At 36.3% G+C, this 21,700-nt stretch overlaps 1 protein-coding gene across 3 annotated transcripts in view; it reads left to right on the top strand.

Annotated features, from left to right (window-relative positions):
• Positions 1-18,416, top strand: part of LOC148942279 (calcium-transporting ATPase sarcoplasmic/endoplasmic reticulum type-like) — a 96,946-nt gene extending 78,530 nt beyond the window's left edge. For all 3 annotated transcript variants that reach the window (XM_089103058.1, XM_089103060.1, XM_089103057.1), the window contains exons 4-5: positions 5,363-5,501; positions 18,213-18,416. In XM_089103058.1, the coding sequence (XP_088959184.1) occupies positions 5,363-5,501; positions 18,213-18,352 (279 nt within the window). In that variant the 3' untranslated portion in view covers positions 18,353-18,416. The remainder of the gene's footprint in view (positions 1-5,362; positions 5,502-18,212) is intronic.
• The last annotated feature ends 3,284 nt before the right edge of the window (positions 18,417-21,700 follow it).

The following is a 21,700-nucleotide window of genomic DNA, read 5'->3' on the forward strand; positions in this document are numbered from 1 at the left end:
GTTGGTGCTTGATGATCCCTCGCATGCTAATGATCATGTAAGAATGATACTAAACAACCCATACTGGAGGGTTATGATGTTTTTTATCGAGTAAGTGTTGGGAGAGCTGAATGAGTTCAACGCCATCTTCCAGTCTGAAAAACTCTCATTTCACCTCATGAAAACCCAGGTGGAAAAACGTCTTCGGACATTAGCCATGAACTTTATGAAGCCTTCATATGTTAGAACAGACAACCCTTTGGACATCAATCTGCATGACGAAGTGAAATATCTTCCCGAGGAAAATGTCTATATCTGCTACAAAGGGTACGATTTCCTTGTGGGGCTCGAAACGAGAAAAGTTACAGTGGCCGTTTTGTAGCAGAAAGTCTCCGAATTCGTTACACCGCGAGGGATTTCTACGTCGAAGGTTTTCAACAAATTCTTGACCGTTTTCCATTCTCTGAAAATATCTACGAACTGGTACACTTACTTACCATAAGCTCTAGTTATGAACTGAAAGTTCCCAGTCTTCGTCAGTTCTTCGACTACTACGATTCTGCGCTTTGGAATAAAGGAAAGCTAGAGCAGGAACGGCGGTCTATACCGAGTGTAGCTCTACCTATTACTGTCGATCTCCCTGACGTAGATGACATGGACATTGTCGTTTACTGGCGCCACATCTTACAAACAAAGTCACCAAATGGTAGTCGGATGTTCCCAAATGTCGAGTAAATGGTTCTGTACTTTTTCTCACTCCCTTTCTCAAACGTTATTGCCGAGCGTCTCTTCAGTTTGCTCAAGGAAGCGAAGACTGATAAGCGAAACCGACTGAGTGCAGTGACTCTTTCGGTAACACTGAAAACCAGGTGTGGCCTTAAGCGCAATTCTAAAGGAGGCCTTGACTCGGGTAAGTCATTGCTAGAGCTAAAACCTGGACTAGTCAAGTGTGTACTCAAAGTTAAGGCTAGTGCCTCATCTCGTGACTGTAACGTTTTGAACCAAAGCATTGTGTATGATCTGGCCAAAGATATTGTTTGTGACATACGTGAACAGTCCGATTCCAATTAATCTTGTCTCTTTTTGTCTTGTATTATTTGTCTGAAATTAATCTTGTCTGTTTGTCTTGTATAATTTATCTGAATGTTCCTTCTTGAAGCTTTTGATATTGATTTTCATTAAACATTAATCAAAAAAGGTTGAGATACGAGAATCTAGTTACCCATCAATTATTCTTTGGATAGGCTTGAAGGCCCAAGGGAAAATCGCTTTTAATTTCTTCACTAGTCACTTCAGATTTATGCGGTTGTCCCACCGTGGACTTTCCCTGCTGTGGTACCTTTGCACTTTTACTTCTTTTATGTGCTTGACGACAACAATGAACGACAAATTTCTATTCACGGACTGAGCTTACCATGCTTACCTTTGACCACTGAAAAGAGGGATAGACTGTAAGTGTTTTCTCAAATTTATGACAGATCTTCACCACACTTCACTTGACACTGAATCAACGTTCATATTTAAAGCGAGATTTTTCACCCATTCTCTCTCAAAAATACAAAACAGTTTTTACCGAGAATTTCGGGCATGCTGTGGTTTTTACCGCATTTTGGTTTAAGGATGCCGTGGAAATGCCGCTTTTTGACGAGGCCGGGGCCGCGGAGCGGTTCCGGTCGAGTGGCAACACTGGCCCGTTTGTCGTTTTGAGCGTCGCCAGGTCATTTGATGCTCTAACAGGTGTGATTAGACTCTTTACATGTAATACAAAATATGTTCCGAACACATGGATTATCCCTGGTGGAAGAATTGTTCATGGAACCACAGCGATAGCACAGTTCTGCGTTTTTACAATCAACAGCAAAATGTCGTTGTTGATGGCGTCCGAAATACCGTCTAGGTATGAATATGAAATTCTGGACAGTTAACTTTTCATAACCCACCTTCACAGAATTTTTCAGAAATGGATCGAGATCACTCCGTTGTTCAAAATAAATCTTGTGGACACGTGACTTGCCACACTGCAAAGCTTTGATACACTGTGGAATAATTTTCTCTAGATCTTTTTCATTCATTTCTGTCGGTACGCCTTTTATTACATTGATGAATTAGGGAGTTTTGACAGAGGCCTACAGGCCAGGCTGGAAATTTTTCATCAGGTCATCAATTGAGGAGGTAGCGGGTTTACTTTTTACGACAATTTTCCATTCTGATGAAGAACGTTTCACCTCTGAAATATCATTTGTAGCTTCAAGACATACTTTATCAATAAACTTTCCATATTAGTGGAGATGAAAGATTGGACGGGTAATTTTTAACACAACAGCCTTGGTAGGAGGATTGGATTGGTCCTTGGTGCAAGACGACTGAGCGGAAGAGGGCCAGGGAGAAGTTGCCTGTACAGCCAGATGTTGCTTATTTAGCTCAGACAAACTGTCAATTTTACAGGAAAGTTCATTCATGCGACAGGTTAACGTTGCAACGATCGCATCACCAATTGTTGGAATTTCACACGGTGAGTATATCACGAATTTTTGGATCTTACGTTTTTTTTTCGATGCCGTAGATAACCACTTACAAATGTCAAGGACATTTTTATCGTCTTTTTGGCATCTAATTAAACGTGTTCCAATTTCTAGGGCCTGGTGTAAAACCTCCTTTGCCTGTAGAATGGTTTCATGACTGAAATGGCTTCTCAACTGAGCAATTATTGTCTCTAATTTGATCCCATCGACCATGGATCGATAAATAAAATACAGTATTGGATTTAAAATAATATCCGAGTCGCCCATTATTTCATAATTGCACTTACGGTAATAATATTCAATAGATAAAAATCCACTCCAAATCAATGCCAAAAACCGTCGCCAATATAAACTCAATCCAATCAAGCAGGTAGTGACGTCACAGTAGAGTTATAGCTTTGTAGTCCGAGAAATTGTTTTCAAGGTCACTGAATTAATGAGATTTCAAAATATAAAAAAAATAATCTCCCACTGAATCTAGGTCAGGAATTACAATCACTTACATTCCTTATGAAATATACTTGGGTTCCACAATAAATTATCCTTTTTGTTACTTCAAATATAATCCGATTAGGAATACTATTTATTTGGTTAGCATTCGTAATTCTGTCAAGTTTCTGCCAAACTGTGTTTAACGCTAATTTAATCCATACAGTGCCTATATAGAAACATGAAATAAGCAGGATTTATTCAGTGCAGAATTTCCTTGAAACATTTAATTTTGCTTAATTGTTATTTAAGGTTAGTAAAGCTAAGAAATAGTTATTTTGATGAATCCGAAACTTTTCAATATACAAGTCAATTTATATTTATTTACATTACCTATTATACTTATCTAGATGTTCTGTGTAAAAAATGACACTATTTTTTCCAGAGAACTAAGCAGTACGTGGGAAGATACGGTGGCAATACTAGGCTTTAAATTGACTTGCTGAATTAATCAACTGAATTTTAATTAGAAACAAAATTGATTGTTGTATTTAAGCTCGTACAGCCCAATGAGAGCCTTCAACACAGAGTAACTTCTGAAATGTCACCGGCAGCTCTTTTTATCATATTTTTTGTAGCCGCAAGTGTTGGACAATTCAGTTTTTTTTTGTTTTAGCTTCACAATATAGAAATTTCATAATCGTCTCAACATAGGCTTTGTTTCTGGAGTCGGATTTTTTGTAATTTGACCTAGTTTTGGAAGAATTTCTAAAAGTGGGAAAACCGAGAATACAAGTTTAAAAATGTTTTGACAGGAATATAAATGGTAATCCTGGTTTATAGTTCATACTTACCCATAGGTTGGAGGGTGACATGCCGGGATTCTCCCCCCCCACCCCCCTTTTTTGAATGATGATAAAATTGACCAAATGGATTTTTTTATCAAGATAGTATTATTAGTACGAACGGAATAGTATAGTCAAAAAATGTCCTTTATCAATCATAAGAAAAAAATCTTATATAACAGAAATATTTAATTTGGCTTAGGGCAGAACTAAATAATAAAAACCTGTTTTTCGTCTAGCTTTACAAGGATTGTGAGTAGCTTTGTCAATTTAACTCAATTTCCTTAAGTAGGGCTTAATTAGTGTAATTCCACCAATGCAGTTCTAAAATTTTTATTCACATGACAAAAACCAAATAAAATAAATACTACAGTTACAGTGGCAGTTAAATAGACTTATTTTAATAAACAATTTAAAATAGGATTGTTGACAAATATCTAAAAACATTAATAAACTAGACCAAATGTCATTAGGGCGCAACCTTCGTCAAAAATTTGTCTCTCGTATGACCACATTCAGAAAAGTATTGCATGCTGAATATTGATATCGTCTTCAATTCCTTGAATATGTTTATTCTGCAAAAAGCTCATTATACGCCAATATCCGAACTTGCCATTATAGATTACTCCTTTAGCTAAGTATAACCGGTGAAACTGCTCGAAACACACGAGTTTAATCAGTTAAAACAATCCCGAAATCTCAGCTAATAGTTCATAATGATGCATATAAAATCTTATTACGTTACAGTAATCCTATTTCACTTTTACTGATTTTTAGTATCACAGTTTGCACATTTGAAGACTAGATCAAAGAGTATGGGTAACTTCTAAGAGCGGAAATTGGCGCTAGTTTTTTTTTTTTTTTTCATTTGACATTTTTTATGGATTTTTAATCGTTTTTTTTTAAGTAAACGATATAATAAACGTTTTATTAATTTCAAAAAAAATAATTTAATTTTTTTTTTTTTGCTTTGAAAAAAAAAAGCCCTGTTGCCATACCCTAGATGGTGTTGAGGGTCTTTTTTTTTGTCGACACTAGTTCCAGTTTCCTATTTTTTAAGTTACCCATGCTCTTTGGGCTATATGACCACTGTTGTCTGTAAACATGACATTAGCCATGTAAAAACTCATTAAACTACATTTCAAATGACATAAGCACATGTTGTTTATAGAACCCTAATAGAGGTTGAAGAAATTAAATTCTCATTGAACTTAAATATTTTTGTTAAACTTCGGGTTTTGAGAGGCCATGTCCTAAGGGGCATTTGTCATTATGTGTCAGTTTTTATGTATCTCTCTTAATTAGGGTTCCTACTATCTGATAGAAGAAAAAAGATGTAATTTGTAAGGGTTAATTTTTTAATATTTACCTACCCTCCATGGAAAGAAGTTCTTGGTACTTTTCCTTTGATAAATTTTTGATTGTGTTCATATGAAATTCCTTTATCGCAGATGACATAATTTCTACTTTGCAGTGCTAATTCCCCAAGGTTTTAGCAGGTAGACTCGGTGTGTTGAAACAGGGTAAATTCTATCCGTTTAAAGGGAAATGTTTTGCAGACTAATTCTGTTTTCTGTTTGATTTTAGGAAAAGAACGCAGAGTCTGCTATTGAAGCGTTGAAAGAGTACGAGCCAGAGATGGGTAAAGTTGTCCGAGCTGACAAGACCGGTATCCTGAAGATCAAGGCCCGTGACTTGGTACCTGGTGACATTGTTGAAGTTTCCGGTGAGTTACTATTTTCTCTTCCTCTTCAGGGAGGTCGAGGGGCAAAATCTGCAGGGGAGAGGGGGGGGTATAAAAAGAAGTCACGAACGCAAGAAAGTATTGTGAACGCAGAAAAAATCTTGTCCGAGCTGAAAAGACGAATCCAAAAGATCAAGGCCCGTGACTTGGTACCTGGTGACATTGTTGAAGTTTCCGGTGAGTTACTATTTTCTCTTCTTCTTCAGGGAGGCTGATGGGCAAATTCTGCAGGGGGGGGGTATAAAAAGAAGTTATAAATGCAAGAGAGTTCCGAGCACTCAAGCGTATTGAGAAAAACTGGAACGATCCTCATGATTTTTTGTTGCATTAAAAATATATAAATTATAAATCTTGTTAGAATATTGTGACCAAAGAGTATAGGAAACTGATCGAAGAAAAAAACTTGGGTGTTTTAGCATGGGTCTAATATGAATTATAAAATATAAGTGCCATTGACAGTTCATCGTTACTTTCTCGGTTTTAATTATTGTTAGTTAAGACAGAATCGTAATTTATTAGCAAATGGGTTTCGATTAAAGGTCTACATTTCGAATCAACGAGAAGTTTTTCTACTAGTAGGTGGATTCATTTGTTTTAAATCAAGTTTTATTGGTTGTAAAATAGTTTGGGGCTCCCACCACTCCCTGCTCGCACCGTCTTTCCGAACAATACTACCCAGGTGAATGAAGCAGTCCACCTGATCAACCTTTTCGCTACCCAGCGTCACCTTTTCATCTTCACTTATCTCTAGCTTTTGTGACTTAGTCTTCTTAACCCTGGTTTCCCAAATATTCGATTATTCGCATGCGATCACGATTTTTCGGCCAGATATGCAAATATCGCAGCTTTTTGCGAATTTTGGCTGAAATCTATCAGATTTCCTAAAATATCATACAAGTTCACAAATCTCCGCTAGGGCGATAATGCTGATTAATAAATCGTATTAAGAAACATAAAAATGAATAATAAGAATTCAATGGATCTTTTTTCCAAATTCAGCAAAGTTTGATTTCAAAGTCAACTTCAAATCAAGGTAAACTTGACTTACTTGACTTATGTCCCATCCGTCCTTGAAGGTCGTTTTGGGGCCTCTTCTTTAACCAGTTCATTGATGTGCCTCCTGTAGGTACTTCTGTTGTCGGCCAGGCGGCAGAGTTGTGGCAGGTTGTAAGGTGAAAAGTTTTCTTTCCATCTCTTCGGAGGGTGACCTCTGGGTCGAGAACCGTTTACTCGTCCATAGAAGGTTATCTTCGAGAGACGTGTGCTAGCCATGCGTTGTGTATGTCCAAGCCATGTGAGTTGTTGTAGTTTTATTTTGTCCAGTATTGCAAATTTGAATTTTAGATTATGGAGAAGCGTGGAGTTGGAGATTCTGTCATGGAAGGTGATGCAAGCAATGCGTCGTAGGGATTTGGTTTCAAAGGCAGCTAGGCGGCGTTGATCGTCTGTTTTAAGCGTCCAAGATTCACAGGCATAGATGGCGATCATAATAATGAGGGAGTAGAAGAGTCTCGATTTGAGAGTTGTTGTTAAGTTCTTATTCCTCCAAATGGGCATCAGAGCTTTAAAACTGGAGTTTGCAAGTGTCAGGCGTCTTTTGATGTCTTTGAGTTGGTTTTTATCATAAGTAAGTAACCTCCCAAGGTAGGCGAAGCCTTCCATCCACTCAATGGTACCTTCACCAAGCTGAAGGCTGAGATTTACATGTGATTCGAATTTGCGTGAACAGCGCATGACTTTCGTTTTTGAGGTGTTGATTGCTATCCCGAAAAGGTTGGTGGGCGAGTGAGCGCTGTTAGCCTGAGATTGTAAATCTTGTAGGAACTCGGCTATTAGGTCTATGTCATCAGCGTTTGCCAGTTTTTCTATCACCACTCCTCCGACAAGGGCGCCGGGTGGGTTGTCTGTGAGTGAAAGGGCTGCAGTTAGGAAGAGATTAAACAGCTCCAGTGATATTAGGCAACCTTGAAGTACTCCGGTAGAAGTTTTGAAGCTCTCGGTAAGTCCTTCTCCAGTCATGACGCGGCTACTGAACTTCTTATACATGTCTTTCATCAGCGAGATCAGGTTGGATGGGATGTCAAAGTGAAGAAGGATGTGCCATAGACCTTCTCTCCATATCCGATCGAAAGTTTGTTTAAAGTCTATGAAAAGGTGGTAGATGCTGCGCCAAAGTTCGCTCTACTTTTCTATGATTTTCCAAACCGTGAATATCTGATCAATTTTTGATTTATTAGGTCGAAAGCCGGCTTGGTATTCCGGAATGACTAGTGAGGAAATGGCTTGTATACGCCCGAGCATGACTCTGGTGAGAATTTTTGCTGCGTGGCTGGTAAGACTTATTGGGCGGTAGGTGTAGCAGACAGCTTTAGAGCCTTTCTTATGCAGGTGAATTATCGTGGTTTCGCACCAGGGTGAAGGGAAGTGACATTTTTCCCAAGCAGCTGTGGCAATTTTGTGGTAAAGGTCAAGGAGTGGTTTGCAGTTTACTTTCAGTAGTTCGGGCTGGATTCCATCGGGGCCGGCAGCTTTGTTTGTTCTCAAGTCTCTGATAGCTGCTTCTATTTCAGAGTGATGAGGGGGAAGACTTGGATCTGTAGAGGTTATAGGGAAAGTGTTGAGAATTGTAGGGTCTGGGTGGATGTCCAGATTCAGTTTATTTTTAAAATGGTTTTTCCATCGTGAGCGGATTCCGTCTGTGGATTGTATTTGGTTTCCATGTTCGTCGAGAAGGCAGAACGCTTTGATGTCCTTCTTTTTGGCCAAGTCCCGCAATCTTCTATACATGTAGTTGGGGTCTCCTTTCTTGAAGGCCGATTCACATTGATTACACATTTCTTTAATAAAAGCACGATGAGCACGTCTGATGGTTTTCTCCACAGCTCGTTTGAGTTGCTTGTATCGGTCCCTACTTTCTTTATCTTGTGTGTTCGTGAGTTGGCGCTTTTCGTCGCAGAGGGAAATGATCTCGTTTATTATCCAAGGTGTTTGAATGTTTTTTTGGGTACCCAGTGTGGAATGAGTAACATCACATATGATATTTGTGCAGTTTGTCACCAGGTTGTCAATCTCTTTCTTAGACAGGATAAGTGGAGATCTCGAAGTGAGCACCAAAATTTTATCGGATAGAATGGGGATATAGGTCATACGTGTTTTCGTCTTTCAGTAGATCTACTCGAAACTTGGAGGTTTTCTGAGATAACTTTGATGCTGTTTTAAGTCTTGTTTTGAACTTAGACATGACAAGCGAGCGGTCGCTGTCAAAGTCGCCACCAGCTAGCGTGACTGTGCTTAGGACAGACATTTTCCAACGTCTAGACACGAGGATAAAGTCTATTAAGTTTTTAGTTTTTCCATCCGGTGAGGTCCAGGATGTCTTTAGGCGAGGTCTGTGCTTGAACAGTGTGTTTGTAATGACTAAATCGCTGTATCTGCAGAATTCGATAAGGCGTTCTCCTCTTCTGTTCATTTTTCCATGTCCAAATTTGCCCATTACATCTTTGTGTCCTGTGTGGTTTTTTCCGACGATGGCGTTGAAGTCACCAATGACAAAGATTAGGTTCTTTTTAGGGACAGAATAAACCAGGCTTTGAAGATGGAGATAGAAGCTTTCAGACTTTTTGTCGTCTCTGCTGGAATCTGGAGCGTATACTTGGATAATTGTGAGGTTGGTGGGTGAACCTTTCAGGCGGATCATGATGATCCGTTCCGTGAGTGGGGTTACGGATATTAAGGATTTTCTGGCTTTATTAGACAGTAGGAAACCTACACCTTGTCGATGTTTCTTGTCATTACGTCCCGAAAGTAGAAGGGTAATATCTCCATGTTTCTCTTCACCAGTGACTGGAAGATGGGTTTCGGCGAGACCGATAACTTCCCAGCTGTACCGTTTTATCTCTCTTAGGAGTAGGTCTATTTTCCTTGTTTAGCGAGGGTTCTAGTGTTGAGGGTACCTATTGACATAGTTATTTTTGGAGAAACCATAGCCTCCAGGGTTGGAGTTGTCAACGTAGATATATTCGCGCGATTCACGGTTGTAGAGTCGTCGGCTGCCCCGGACGCGGTATCTCTTAACGCATTATCGTCGGTTACCCCGGACGCGGTAGCACTGGTTCTCATATTTGGTCTCTTGTTCGTATTCATATTCATCATTAAAATTAAAGAAGGGGTTTCTTGGCTGGCTTTGGGACAGCGGTAAACTACTCCTCTCTGTTCCTAGCAGGGGCCGACTGTATCTATTGACGACAGTGTATCCTTTTGGTATCCTGCAACACCAGCAATTTAACCCATTGCTGGGGAAAGATTTGTGACTGACGGGGCGTATCCATACGCCGATGGGCCCTGCCCAGTGCACATTAGAGGGGTCATCCTCCTCCTCCGTCTGAATTTAAGGCCCCCAGACGAAGGTGCTCCAGCAATACTTCAATACCCTCAGAAACTAGGTCCCCCTTGGTCCCCGCCTCACAACCCATGAGGTACCCTACAGATCAGCAGGGCGTTTCTCTCTCTACCACCTGGGGACGCGCTGAGTGGCCTGGGGCAGGCCCCACTGAGAACTCTGAAGTTCTCAGTAGTTCTCAGCTCAATCAAGGTAAAAAAAAAAAAAATCATCTATGATTTCCTCGTTCTGTAAGGTCCTGATATTTTGTTTTTTCATTAAGAAGGTTTCTTTTTTCTAGAACTTATAAACACCATTTTCTTTTTGAAATTTTTGCCACTGAAAATCGGACGATAATAAATTGTGTAGTGTGATCCCCTATTATAAATATCGCGTTAGCATGCGAATTTCGTTTGCAATTTTATAATACGATATTTCGCAGAGAGAAAAAAAAATGTATATGTGGGAACCCACGGTAGTATTAATTTTTAAACCTATTCTAGCACCCTGAACTCGCAAAATCTTTTAAAGTTCATTCATTTTACTCACACTTTCACCTAAAATGCTTAAATCATCAGCATAATCTAAGTCCAAGAAAGTTTTTCTTCCCATTTGATTCCGTGGTCTCCCATTGCCTTTCCTGTGCTCCTTAAAACAAAGTCCATGAAAATGATCATTACAAAGTAGTATAGCAGTGGAGCCGTTTCGGAGGGGGGGGGGGCAAGGTCAATAATTTTAAATGTACCCACTAATGTTGATAAAAAAATACAATAGAGCCCATGCTATTTACTCACTTGACCCCAATAACAATGCTGGATCTACGCCCCTGGTGAATAGAAACAGCCCTTCTTAACTCCTGATTTCATACGAAACCAGCTGCTAATCTCATTTCCCACTTTAACCGCAGCAGCGTTGTTCTTATACGTAGCACTAATCGCTGTAAGGTGTTTGTCTGGTATACCATACAAGAATAAAACTACTACTACTACTAAAAACTCACCGCAGCACCAAGTCGCCTGAGGCCAACACAGCTATGCACGCTCCTCCTCCACCCCAATCTATTCAAAGCCTCCCTTTTTACACTCTCCCAGGAAGGTCCCATTTCCTTTAAATCTTTCTTTATGACGTCCTCCCACCCCCGACGGGGACGACCTGCTTTCCGTTTAGCTCTAAAACAATCTATTAATTCATTTTTTTCTTATGCCGTCAATTTAAAGAATTAAATGATTATCTCTTAAAAAAAAAACTTTCTTTCTTTAAAGAAGAATTGATCTTACTGCGCCTAAACTTACATTGATGAACATTAAAAGGAGACAAAAAAAAAGAAGGGACTATTCGAAACGGCCTGAAAATTTTATCTGTAGCCATAGGAATAAGATTCGCCGGTAACCTCCTATAAGAAATAAAGCTACCACGTAATTTCTAGTTTGGGACAGACTTAATCAAGGTAACAGAATGATTGAAATTTAAATAAAAAATAGGTTAAAGTGGATTTTTGCCCTTAAAGCTCATTTAGGTTAGACTTTTGCTGGATAAATTCCTAGACAGGGCTTTTGCTAACTTGGGAAATAGCTAAGTAAGGTAAATGAAACTTGCTGGATTGCTACTTGAGACGGTAAAATTGTACTTTAGTTACTGTTGGCTATCATGGAAAGTAGTTTAGAAATGAAACTTTCAGGGAAAGGTCTACAGGCTAAAGTATGCCCTGGGAAAGTATTTTGAAATACCTACCTAAAGTCCTTCTTCCTCTCGAGGGCCCTGGAATTTGCCTACATGACAGGTCTATACCTATTGAAATTTTAACAAAACAACATTTTACCTTAATTTTCAGTTATCAGTTTCTTTTTCTCTAGTTTTAGTTCTGAAAATGCAATTTCTTTTATTTAAGCAGTATTTTAAGTCATATCAATGTTTTTTTGGTAAATATCTACCAAATCATATTATTGAGTTAGGAATAAAGTGAATAGCCTACACCATTCGATGCCTTTTTTGGTCAATATATACCAAATCATATTATTGAGTTAGGACTAAAGTGAATACACCATTCGATGCCTTTTTTTTATGCTGATTACGAATATAATAAGCATTTCTATCGGAAATGAATTTCAGCCCCCCCCCCTATATACGCTATACCTAACCTAACCCTGAATTGGCCTATATAGGGGGGGCAGAAATTCATTTCCGATAGAAATGCTTATTATATTCGTAATCAGCATAAAAAAAGGCATCGAGTGATGTATTCACTTTATTCCTAAATCAATAATATGATTTGGTAGATATTTACCATTTTTTTTCAAAATTTAGGAAATGTATTTATATAGGCTATCTTTAAAACCTTATAAATTGGGACAGAGCAAAGTTGTGAAGCTAAAAACAATTTTGTTCTACTTCATTTAAATAGGAGATCTATTTTGCAAGGTTAAACTTTCATAAAACACATAGATTTTTACACACAAAGGTCAATTAAAACACAAAGGTCATCAAAGGTCAGGACCCTTGAGAGGGAGAAGGAGTGGAGGTAGGTACTTCAAAATATCTGCCAGGATATACTTTAGCCTGTAGACCCATCCCTGAAAGTTTCATTTTCCTAACCTAACCCACAGTCAGTTTATTCCATGCTTTACCCAGTTTGTCTGAGTGATTACTATGTATAGGGGTGTCTTGAGGGGAGATAGGGAGGGGTGCGCTGCCCCCTAACTTTTTTGAAATTTGATAAAATTTTCACCAAAGGTGATAATTTTGGCAGACATTTTGCAAAGTTGGCTGAAATTTAGCAAACTTATTGATTTCTGCAGAAAATTCAGCATAAAACCGGTATAAATTCAGTAAAATTTTCAAAGATTGCCCCCCCCCCCCCAATAAAATGAGCCTCAGGATGCTCCTGACTATATAGGCTAATTGTTAATACTACTAGCATCTCACTACAGCGCCATCACACAGTGGTGGATCAAGGGGGTGCATGTCCCCCTAATGTAGTTTAGTGTGTTTATGAAGCTCTACACGGCACTAGTTTGTCCATGCCTAGAGGTTGGAATATACCTGGTGTCACCCTACTTCAAGAAGGACAAAGAAATACTAAGAAGAGAACAACAAAGAGCAACAAAGATGGTCAATGGTCTCAAACAAATGCCATACAAATAGCATTTATGTCACTTGAAGCTTCCTACTCTCATGTACTGGAGGGAACATGGTGACATGATTATGACGTACAAAATTATTTCCAAAAATATTCTCTCTGGTCCTTAGCTTTGCAAATCCTTAGATTTGCTCCAAGCTGCAATTTAAGGTAACATCCCTCCACCCTATTTAGGGATGACCTGCTTTTGTTTGGCCCTAGGCAATTGTCTAAAATGGATGATCTTGGGTAATATTTCATCCTTCATCCACAGAACATGTCTTCACTATCTCAACCTTTCTCTCATTACAGCATAGCAGGATTGTCCTAGATTGTCTGTCAGTTGTGTACCCAAAACAATCTGTATGCAATTTTTCGAGAAAATATCTAGCTATCTTCCTCTGTTTTTTGATCACTGATGCTTCAGAACCATACTTGACCACTGTTATCACTGTAGCTTCCAATATTCAAAATCTTGGTGCAAAGACTTATCTTCATATTCTTCTGAACTTTTTCAATTGTGAAAAAATATCCTGGGCATTGGCTGTTCTACTTGTAACAGCTTCACTGCACCCACCATATTCACTAATAATATTATATAGGTAAGTGAAGTTGTCCACTTGAGCTGTCAAGAGGAGACACAAATCTCTCAGATCAGAGCTATAAGCGTTGGCAGTTTTTTTTAAGGATAATTTTCATTTTCAGCACTAGGGTAAGCAATTTTAGGCCATGGAGATAAACCCAGAGATGGGAGCCAAGAGTTAACTTAATCCTGGTTCATTCTATATATACTACTTTTCAAATTTAGCATAGGCTAGGTCTACCAATGACTGGTGGCACAATTATACTCCATCTCCTAAAGGGCTAGGGAGTCCTAGGTTATTTACAACCCCCTCCCCCCTAGTAGGATTAGCTGTAGCCCTAGACCATATACAAAATAGTTGTTATATACTCTAAATGGTAATATAGGCTATATAAGATTCCATAACTTACATAAGGACAAGGTGAACATGTTAGACTGTTCAATTACTTTTTATATGTTCTTTCTGGCAAAGCTCCAGATAAATATAGAGTAGGCCTAGTCCATATTTCTGACTTACAAATAAAGTGAACATACCTCTTGGTAAAATTCTACTTTTGGCTATCTTTGAAAGGGGTTAGGTTATTATTATTATTTATTGGAAAACCCATCATACAAAAAAAAGGAATAGACAGAGCAACAAACAAAAAAAAAAAAGAAGAAATACACATATACTAAACTTAGCAGTTAGGCCTATACATGATGGTTTGGTAAAATTCTACTTTTGACTATCTTGGAATGGGGTTAGGCTAGGAAAATGAAAGTTTCAGGGATGGGTCTACAGGCCAAAGTATGTCCCGGGATGGTATTTTGAAGTACCTACTTCCACTCCTTCTAGAGGGTCCGGAAATTTGCCTACGTAACAGGTCTATACCCATTGAAATTTTGACAAAACAACATTTTACCTTAATTTTCAGTTATCAGTTTCTTTTTCTCTGGCTTTAGCTCTGAAAATGCAATTTCAGTTATTTGAGCAGAATTTTCAGCCATATCAATGTTTTATTTCCAAAGTTTAGGAAATGTATTTACATATCTTTAAAACCTTATAAATTGGGATTGAGCAAAGTTGTGAAGCTGAAAATAATTTTGTTGTACTTCATTAAGCAGAGAATCTATTTTGCAAGGTTTCACTTTTATGACACACAGATTTTTCAAGGTCACCAAGGGTCAGGACCCTCTAGATGGACAAGGAGTGGAGGTAAGTACTTCAAAATACCTTCCCGGGACATACTTTAGCATGTAGACCCATCCCTGAAAGTTTCAGTGAAACCTTGGAAAACAGATCATCTGCTTAAATATAGTATACAAAAAGGTAAAATTCTACTTTAGCTACTTTTGACTATCTTAGAAAGGGGTTAGAATTTTACCAAACATCATATTTCTACCGGGGACCTAGTCTATTTGCTCCTGTAACTGTAAGTAAAATTCATCTGAGTCACTAATATCTCTGTCAGTCAGTTCTACAGGGGCATATACTACTATAACTGATATCCTGAACTTTTTAGTCATAAAATGAGCAACTAGTACTCTATTATTAATACCTTGCCAGCCTAAACAAGACTTAGCAGCTTCCTTATTCATCATGAGCCTTACTTCCTGTCCATGTACCCCCATCCTTCCTGCCTGAGTAAATAAATTGTATGTCACCTACTTTCATGCTTCCTGTGCCTGGGATATGACTTCCTGAAACCCCTAATTAGTCCAGTTTGAATTGTCTTAATTTGTTAGTAACAAATACAGTAGTTATTTGTTAATGTTGTAACATTCCAAGTTCCAATTTGCATATTCTTTAAATCATTTAAATTATTTAGGCCTCTGGAAAAGCAGTGGTCCCATATACCAGTACAAAACAGAAACCAACATATATTCTCAATTCTACACCAAAGCACTTAAGCCAGCTTAGAACCAGACAGCAAGAAGTCCCTGAGAACTCCAGCATGAATGTAGGCTTTGTGCAATCCTGGGCCTATCTTGGTCACAACATGGTTTTCAGCACTTGGCAATGAACTTCCATTAACAAGAGTCAAAATCCTGCACAGACAGTCTCAAGCCTATTACCTCTGACTCATTATATATTCATGTCTACAAATATTATGCTACTATAGGGAGGCAACCCATAGTAGATAAATTAGCTAGGAATAGGTTTTTCAACCTGCCAAAACAGACCAAGCCCAGAAGCATTATCTATTTATCAAATCCCATGCAAATGCTGTGTTGTTTACTAGGCTGTAATTTCCTCAAGGGGAATCACTCCTCAAGTGGGGATAGAGATGACCAGAACGTTGCCAGTCTTGGAGGTACCCCAAAAGGGTTGTGGCAGCCCTTTGCAGAGGTCATTGTCCATATATCTGGATCTTACACCCTGCTGCAGTTGTCCTCCTATCGAGTATCCTTCCATGATGGTGTTCTTCATCACCATGCAATTTCACCATAGGCCATCAAACAAAGACAAAGGTGCTAATATGGTCAGGGCCAAAGAATATTGACAAAAAATTCTTATAAAGTCAATTTTATTGGCATTTCCAAAAGATTTCTAAATAATAGGTCCAAAGCAAAATTTTTATGTTTGCTTTTTTTTTTTTTTTTTTTTTTTTTTTTTTTTTTTTTTTTTGTTACTAATCTAATCCAACCCTCTACACATAATGTCCAAAATTAGGAGCTTGTTGTTTATGTATAAGAAAGATACTTTTCTAACCAGAATATCTAGCCAAGATTAGGCACTGGCTGAGTACTGGGGGTCTCACCCTAAGAAAAGGCATCAAGTAATGTATTTGCTTTCATCCTAGCTGAATTATGTTGAAAACTGCAAATTTAGGTAAATATATAGATTAACAGATAGCTAAGAAACAAACTTAACTCACCATTTGTCTTTTTCCAAAATGTTTTAATCTGTTTTTAAGTGGCTCTAATATTTAAAATCCAATTCCTATTGTTTCCGTGGGATTTTAAGCCATATCAATGCTTTCTCCTATATTTAAGTAATAGATTTATAAATCTTTAAAATTATATAAGTCAGGATTGGGCAAAGGGATGTGTTCCAAATAATTTCTTTGAGCCACATTTGAGCAGTTAATTCACGCTATGAAATGCTAGCGTCCTTTAGAGAGGGAAGGGATGGAGGTAGGTGCTTCTACTGCCTTATTTACCAGCATGAAACTCAATTAGCAGCTATCCAACAACAACCTGAGTCAGAATTTGTAGGAGTATCCTTTGTTTAAGAGCTAAATAGATAACTTTTGTACCAATACATAAATACATAAAAAGCCCAATGTACATTTGAAAATAGAATCTTTCAGTAATATTGGATGAAAGGTAACAAAATATCCATTTGATGTCTGAGATTTTTTTTTTTGTCCCCCATTAGGTAAAAGTTGCCATTTACTTATCTTTTTACTGTAAATATGTAGGATTTAAAACTCCTAAATTGGGTTCAACATGAGACAAATATTCAGAAGGTTGCCACTTATTTCAAGGTTCCCCTTTTATATTGCAATATTCTTTCATGCTTGTAATATCAGACACTTTTGACTCTCAAAAAGCTATTTTTCCGTTCAGATTTTGATTACTGATTTTCAGTGTGATATCTACTGAACCAAATTTATCACTTGAGGATGGGATCAGTACAGAAAAGAGCCACTAGAGTTGTTCTATACCCTTGTCATCTACTATATAGCTGATGTTAGTTGAGAATTGTACTGCGATTTCTTCAGTTCCAGAGAGACTGAGCCAATATGCAAAGTAATTACAGAATTATTATAGATTTTGACAACATGGACTGCCTCAATTTTTCAGATGGCCACTTACACTTAACAAAACAGCATCCTTTCAAGATCTTCCCCTCATAACCGTTGAAGAGAATTGGTTAGTCCTCCTTCCCATTACTGTGTGTCTACCATATTTTTTTTTTACTGAGTCATGCTTCCAGAAGATTTGGGGGTTGATCTTAAGGATGCTGTGATGGTCTCCTCATATTCCTCTATTTGTTCTCTAAACAGGACTCAAAATCTGTTTCTTACCACTTTAAATGTTACTAGGCATTATGTCCTATGTTTTTTTTTATATAAGCCTCAAAAATTTCTTCTTCTTTTTCCTTGCAGTTTTATGTCTATGGTTAGGAAGGGGAGAGTTTTCAGTCCAAAAGTAGATTTTTTCATTTTCTTCCATATGCTTTCAACTTTTTTTGTTAGGACACTTTACGCTGTAACTGGTTTGACCAGAAACCTTACAAGCAATACAGAACATTGACTTGGAGCACGGATTATATATATATATATATATATATATATATATATATATATATATATATATATATATATATATATATATATATATATATATATATATATATATATATATATATATATATATATATATATATATATATATATATATATATATATATATATATATATATATATATATATATATATATATATATATATATATGTATATATATATATATATATATATATATATATATATATATATATATATATATATATATATATATATATATATATATATATATATATATATATATATATATATATATTCATGTATGCTATACATGTGTGTAAGTATGTAGGCTATACATGTATATCATGTTTTGATCTCTTTCAGTCGTAATCAGACATGGATTCCATTTTCGATCCTCTGAGACTGTTTGTGAGGTGCCCAACACACGTCTCGGGGGCTCAATTCGAAAGATACTTTTCAAAATTTGGGGATCTTCAGTCTTCTTTTTTAGTGAAAAAGCGTAATGAAAAAGGACAAAGTAAAGGACATGGCTTTGTCAAGTATTACAGGCAAGTCTATTTCTATTAATAAGATATTTTTTTAGTTATAATTTTATGTACAAACACTACCTTTTCAACGATTGTTTCTTTAAAGTACCTAGGACATCAAAATTAAAATAATTTTTTGCCCTTGGATCCATCTTAGGTTTATCCGTACCTGAAAACCACCATTTTTTTTCTTTTGGTTGTTAAAGGTCATTAAAGGTCAGTTTTCTTGTGGAAAAAGTTTCTTCAGTGTTTCCAAACTGAAACGTGAAAACAATATGCCGAAACTAATTTGGAAAATTCGATAGTGCTTTTTGCACTCGAAAGTTTAAAGATATAGCAGAAATCTGCAAATAAATTATTTTAAGAAATGTCTCGGGTTTTCTATTACGCAGTATTTCATATTCATGCATGTGAAACTTTGGAATAAGTATTTGGAAAGGACAAATATTGCAAAATAGGATAATTGATCTTTCAAAAAGATTCTCCGCTAGGTAAGTCAACAACTAACAATTTGGAGGGTTAAATAATTTAAATTACAAATAAATCAACGCCTAACTCTAGCTATTCCATGATGCTTATAATTCCTTCCAATTCCTATTAGTTAACAGGATGTTAGGTTTAGCCTATATTTGCTCATCCAGTCACTGAATTTTTACCCAGTTACTGCTAATTAATGGTTATTTTTTCCTTCTGGTACAACAATCGGGAAAGTTGGGAAGTTATTGATGATTTATTTTTTCTCTCATTTTAGTAATTTTTTAACGCACGTTCTTTATTTTTAAAATTGGCTGGTGCTTTTAAAATCAACAAAATTGAAGATCTTCTTCATTAAAAATTGATTCCCCAGTTTTCCCTAGTTTTTTAAAGGTATATGGTTGTGTAAGTTTTTTACTGGATAAATTTAAAAAATTAGTTTTCGTCTTTGTTGTCCTTGGTACAACATGAACATATTTTGCTGTTCATAACATGTATGTATTTTTTTTTTATCTACTCATTTATGACTTTAGTGCTGCTGTAAACCCTTTTAAACTTTAAGCTTTTTGTGGTAGATACACTGGCCAAGACTGCTATTGTCTCCTTGAGAGATTTCTAATTACTAAAAATCTTTTCCTTTTTTTAATCTCATCCTAGAAAAATCTGGCTTTCCTCGCTGATGGTATATAATAGAACTATTAAGGCAATAGAATAATTGTTTTTGTTCCTTATTTCTCGCTTCGCATTCCTTAGCCATACTCTTAAACTTATATTCCTTTAATTACATTTATGTTTGTGTTAAAATGAAAATAGTCGAATCAAATCTAATGTAAAGAATTTGTCAGACGTAGAATCTGTCTGATCAGTAAATTGTAAAAATTCCCTGCCCAACTTCAAGAACCAATTGAATATTCTATATTTGACAATCCTTTTCTTCAAAGAAAAATTGTATTAAATCCAGATGTTAATTAAGAATTTCGTCTTTCTCCTTAGCATTTGATTGAATTATAGGCTATCGTTGAAATTGAAGTAGAGAGGTTAGAGAATTTTTTGGAACACGACAAAGGATACACGAAATTCAATTGCAGAAGAAACCAGAAACAGTTGCAATACAATTATCGCTGTTGCTCTCTATCATTAAGATGCTTAAACAGATTAAAATAATCCATGATAAAAACTTTACAACCAAATCTCTTGGCCTACCTCAAGTAGGCGCAAAAAGAACAGTGACGCGCTTTTATGAATGGAATTACAGATGACCAAATTTCAGATGTAAAATGAACATCGGAACTATACTCATTAAACAATAATATATGCTCTTCAAATAATAACGCAAAATGTATAGATATAGTATGCAACCCATGCATAGCTTGCCAGTCAAGGTTATTGACTAAACGTATTGAAATAAAAAATTATTAAACTTTATAAGCATTGTGTCTATTCACTTGTATACTATACCAAAAAGATTAAAAACATAAGTTAGGAATAATATTTTATCCTTTTTTTTTTTTATATTTTTTAATTTTGATTCTGTCTTTATGCTAGTTTCTTTTGTGTCTAGGTTTAGTTCTAAGTTGCAATGTAATTTTTATTTTCCAGACTGTGTGATGCGGCTCGAGCTCTTGAAGTAGGTGGTGGTGATCAATTTCAAATATTTCGTGCATATCCTGAGCGCAGTAAACCTGGTGCTGTTGCAGTAGATGTGATCAAACCGCTGGAGCATTCAGAAGGTAAATTTAAGCTACAATTCTTCCTCTTTTTGTCTTGAGTAAATCTTACTTTTGTGTGTTCACTTTGTTTCTTCGTCATAAAAAGGAGACATCAGATATCTTAAAAAGTAATAAGTAGAAAAATTGAATCACTAATGCCCATTGAGGTGAGTCTTCCAACTTCTCCATTGCCATTTTTTAAGACACCTGGCGAATTGCAATACTGCCAATGTTTGGAGAAGTGTTTTCCAAAGTGTCAGATACAAGATAATGATGAGGGTAGAAAGATTAGATGAGGTATATATATATATATATATATATATATATATATATATATATATATATATATATATATATATATATATAAATATATATATATATATATATATATATATATATATATATATATATATATATATATATATATATATATATATATATATATATAAAATATATTTATTTTTAAGTCCTTTTCAATGGGTAACAGGTTTTGCGTTAGTTTCTTCAATAATTACAAAACCTTAAGAAAAATAAAAATTAAATTTTCTTACAAGCTTTATTCATGGTTAACAGCTCAACCATGGTTGAGCTGTTAAATTATTGTAGTCTACAATAAAAACTATATAACTATAATAACAACTTTAAATTATTGTAGTCTTTATTTTAAGTCTTTAAAAATAAAGCAAAATTTATTAGCCTAATTTCACGTATAAATCCAAGTGACACGCATAGATTCAATCAATCTTCAAAATGCTTTTGTTTTCAATTAGATCCATAACCATAACCCTGTCTATATACCCACTAAGATGCAAACTTATCCTTAGATCTACCTGAAACCTAGTAAAAATCGAATTACGTAAGAACGGAAGGACGCCCCATAATAACCAAAATTTAGAAAAGTGTTTTAAAGATCTGGCTGGTGAGAAAAATTGCCATTTGTAGGTTTTTCAAGAATGGTAACTATTATCACGTATTTCTTGTAACTCTGAACTTTTATTAACTTGACGTCCATTGATTTGGGTAATCACATCTTCTTTTTGTAGTAATTTTGCACAAGGACCATTGCTTTGAGCATTATCAATATAGACACCGCTAATTACTGAAACGCCCAAGTTTTTGGCCAATCCAGCATTGACATTGT

This window comes from Artemia sp. Qi Xiang Cuo, chromosome 17 (genome assembly GCF_049724085.1).
Source record: "Artemia sp. Qi Xiang Cuo chromosome 17, ASM4972408v1, whole genome shotgun sequence".
Taxonomy (NCBI): Eukaryota; Metazoa; Arthropoda; class Branchiopoda; order Anostraca; family Artemiidae; genus Artemia; species Artemia sp. Qi Xiang Cuo.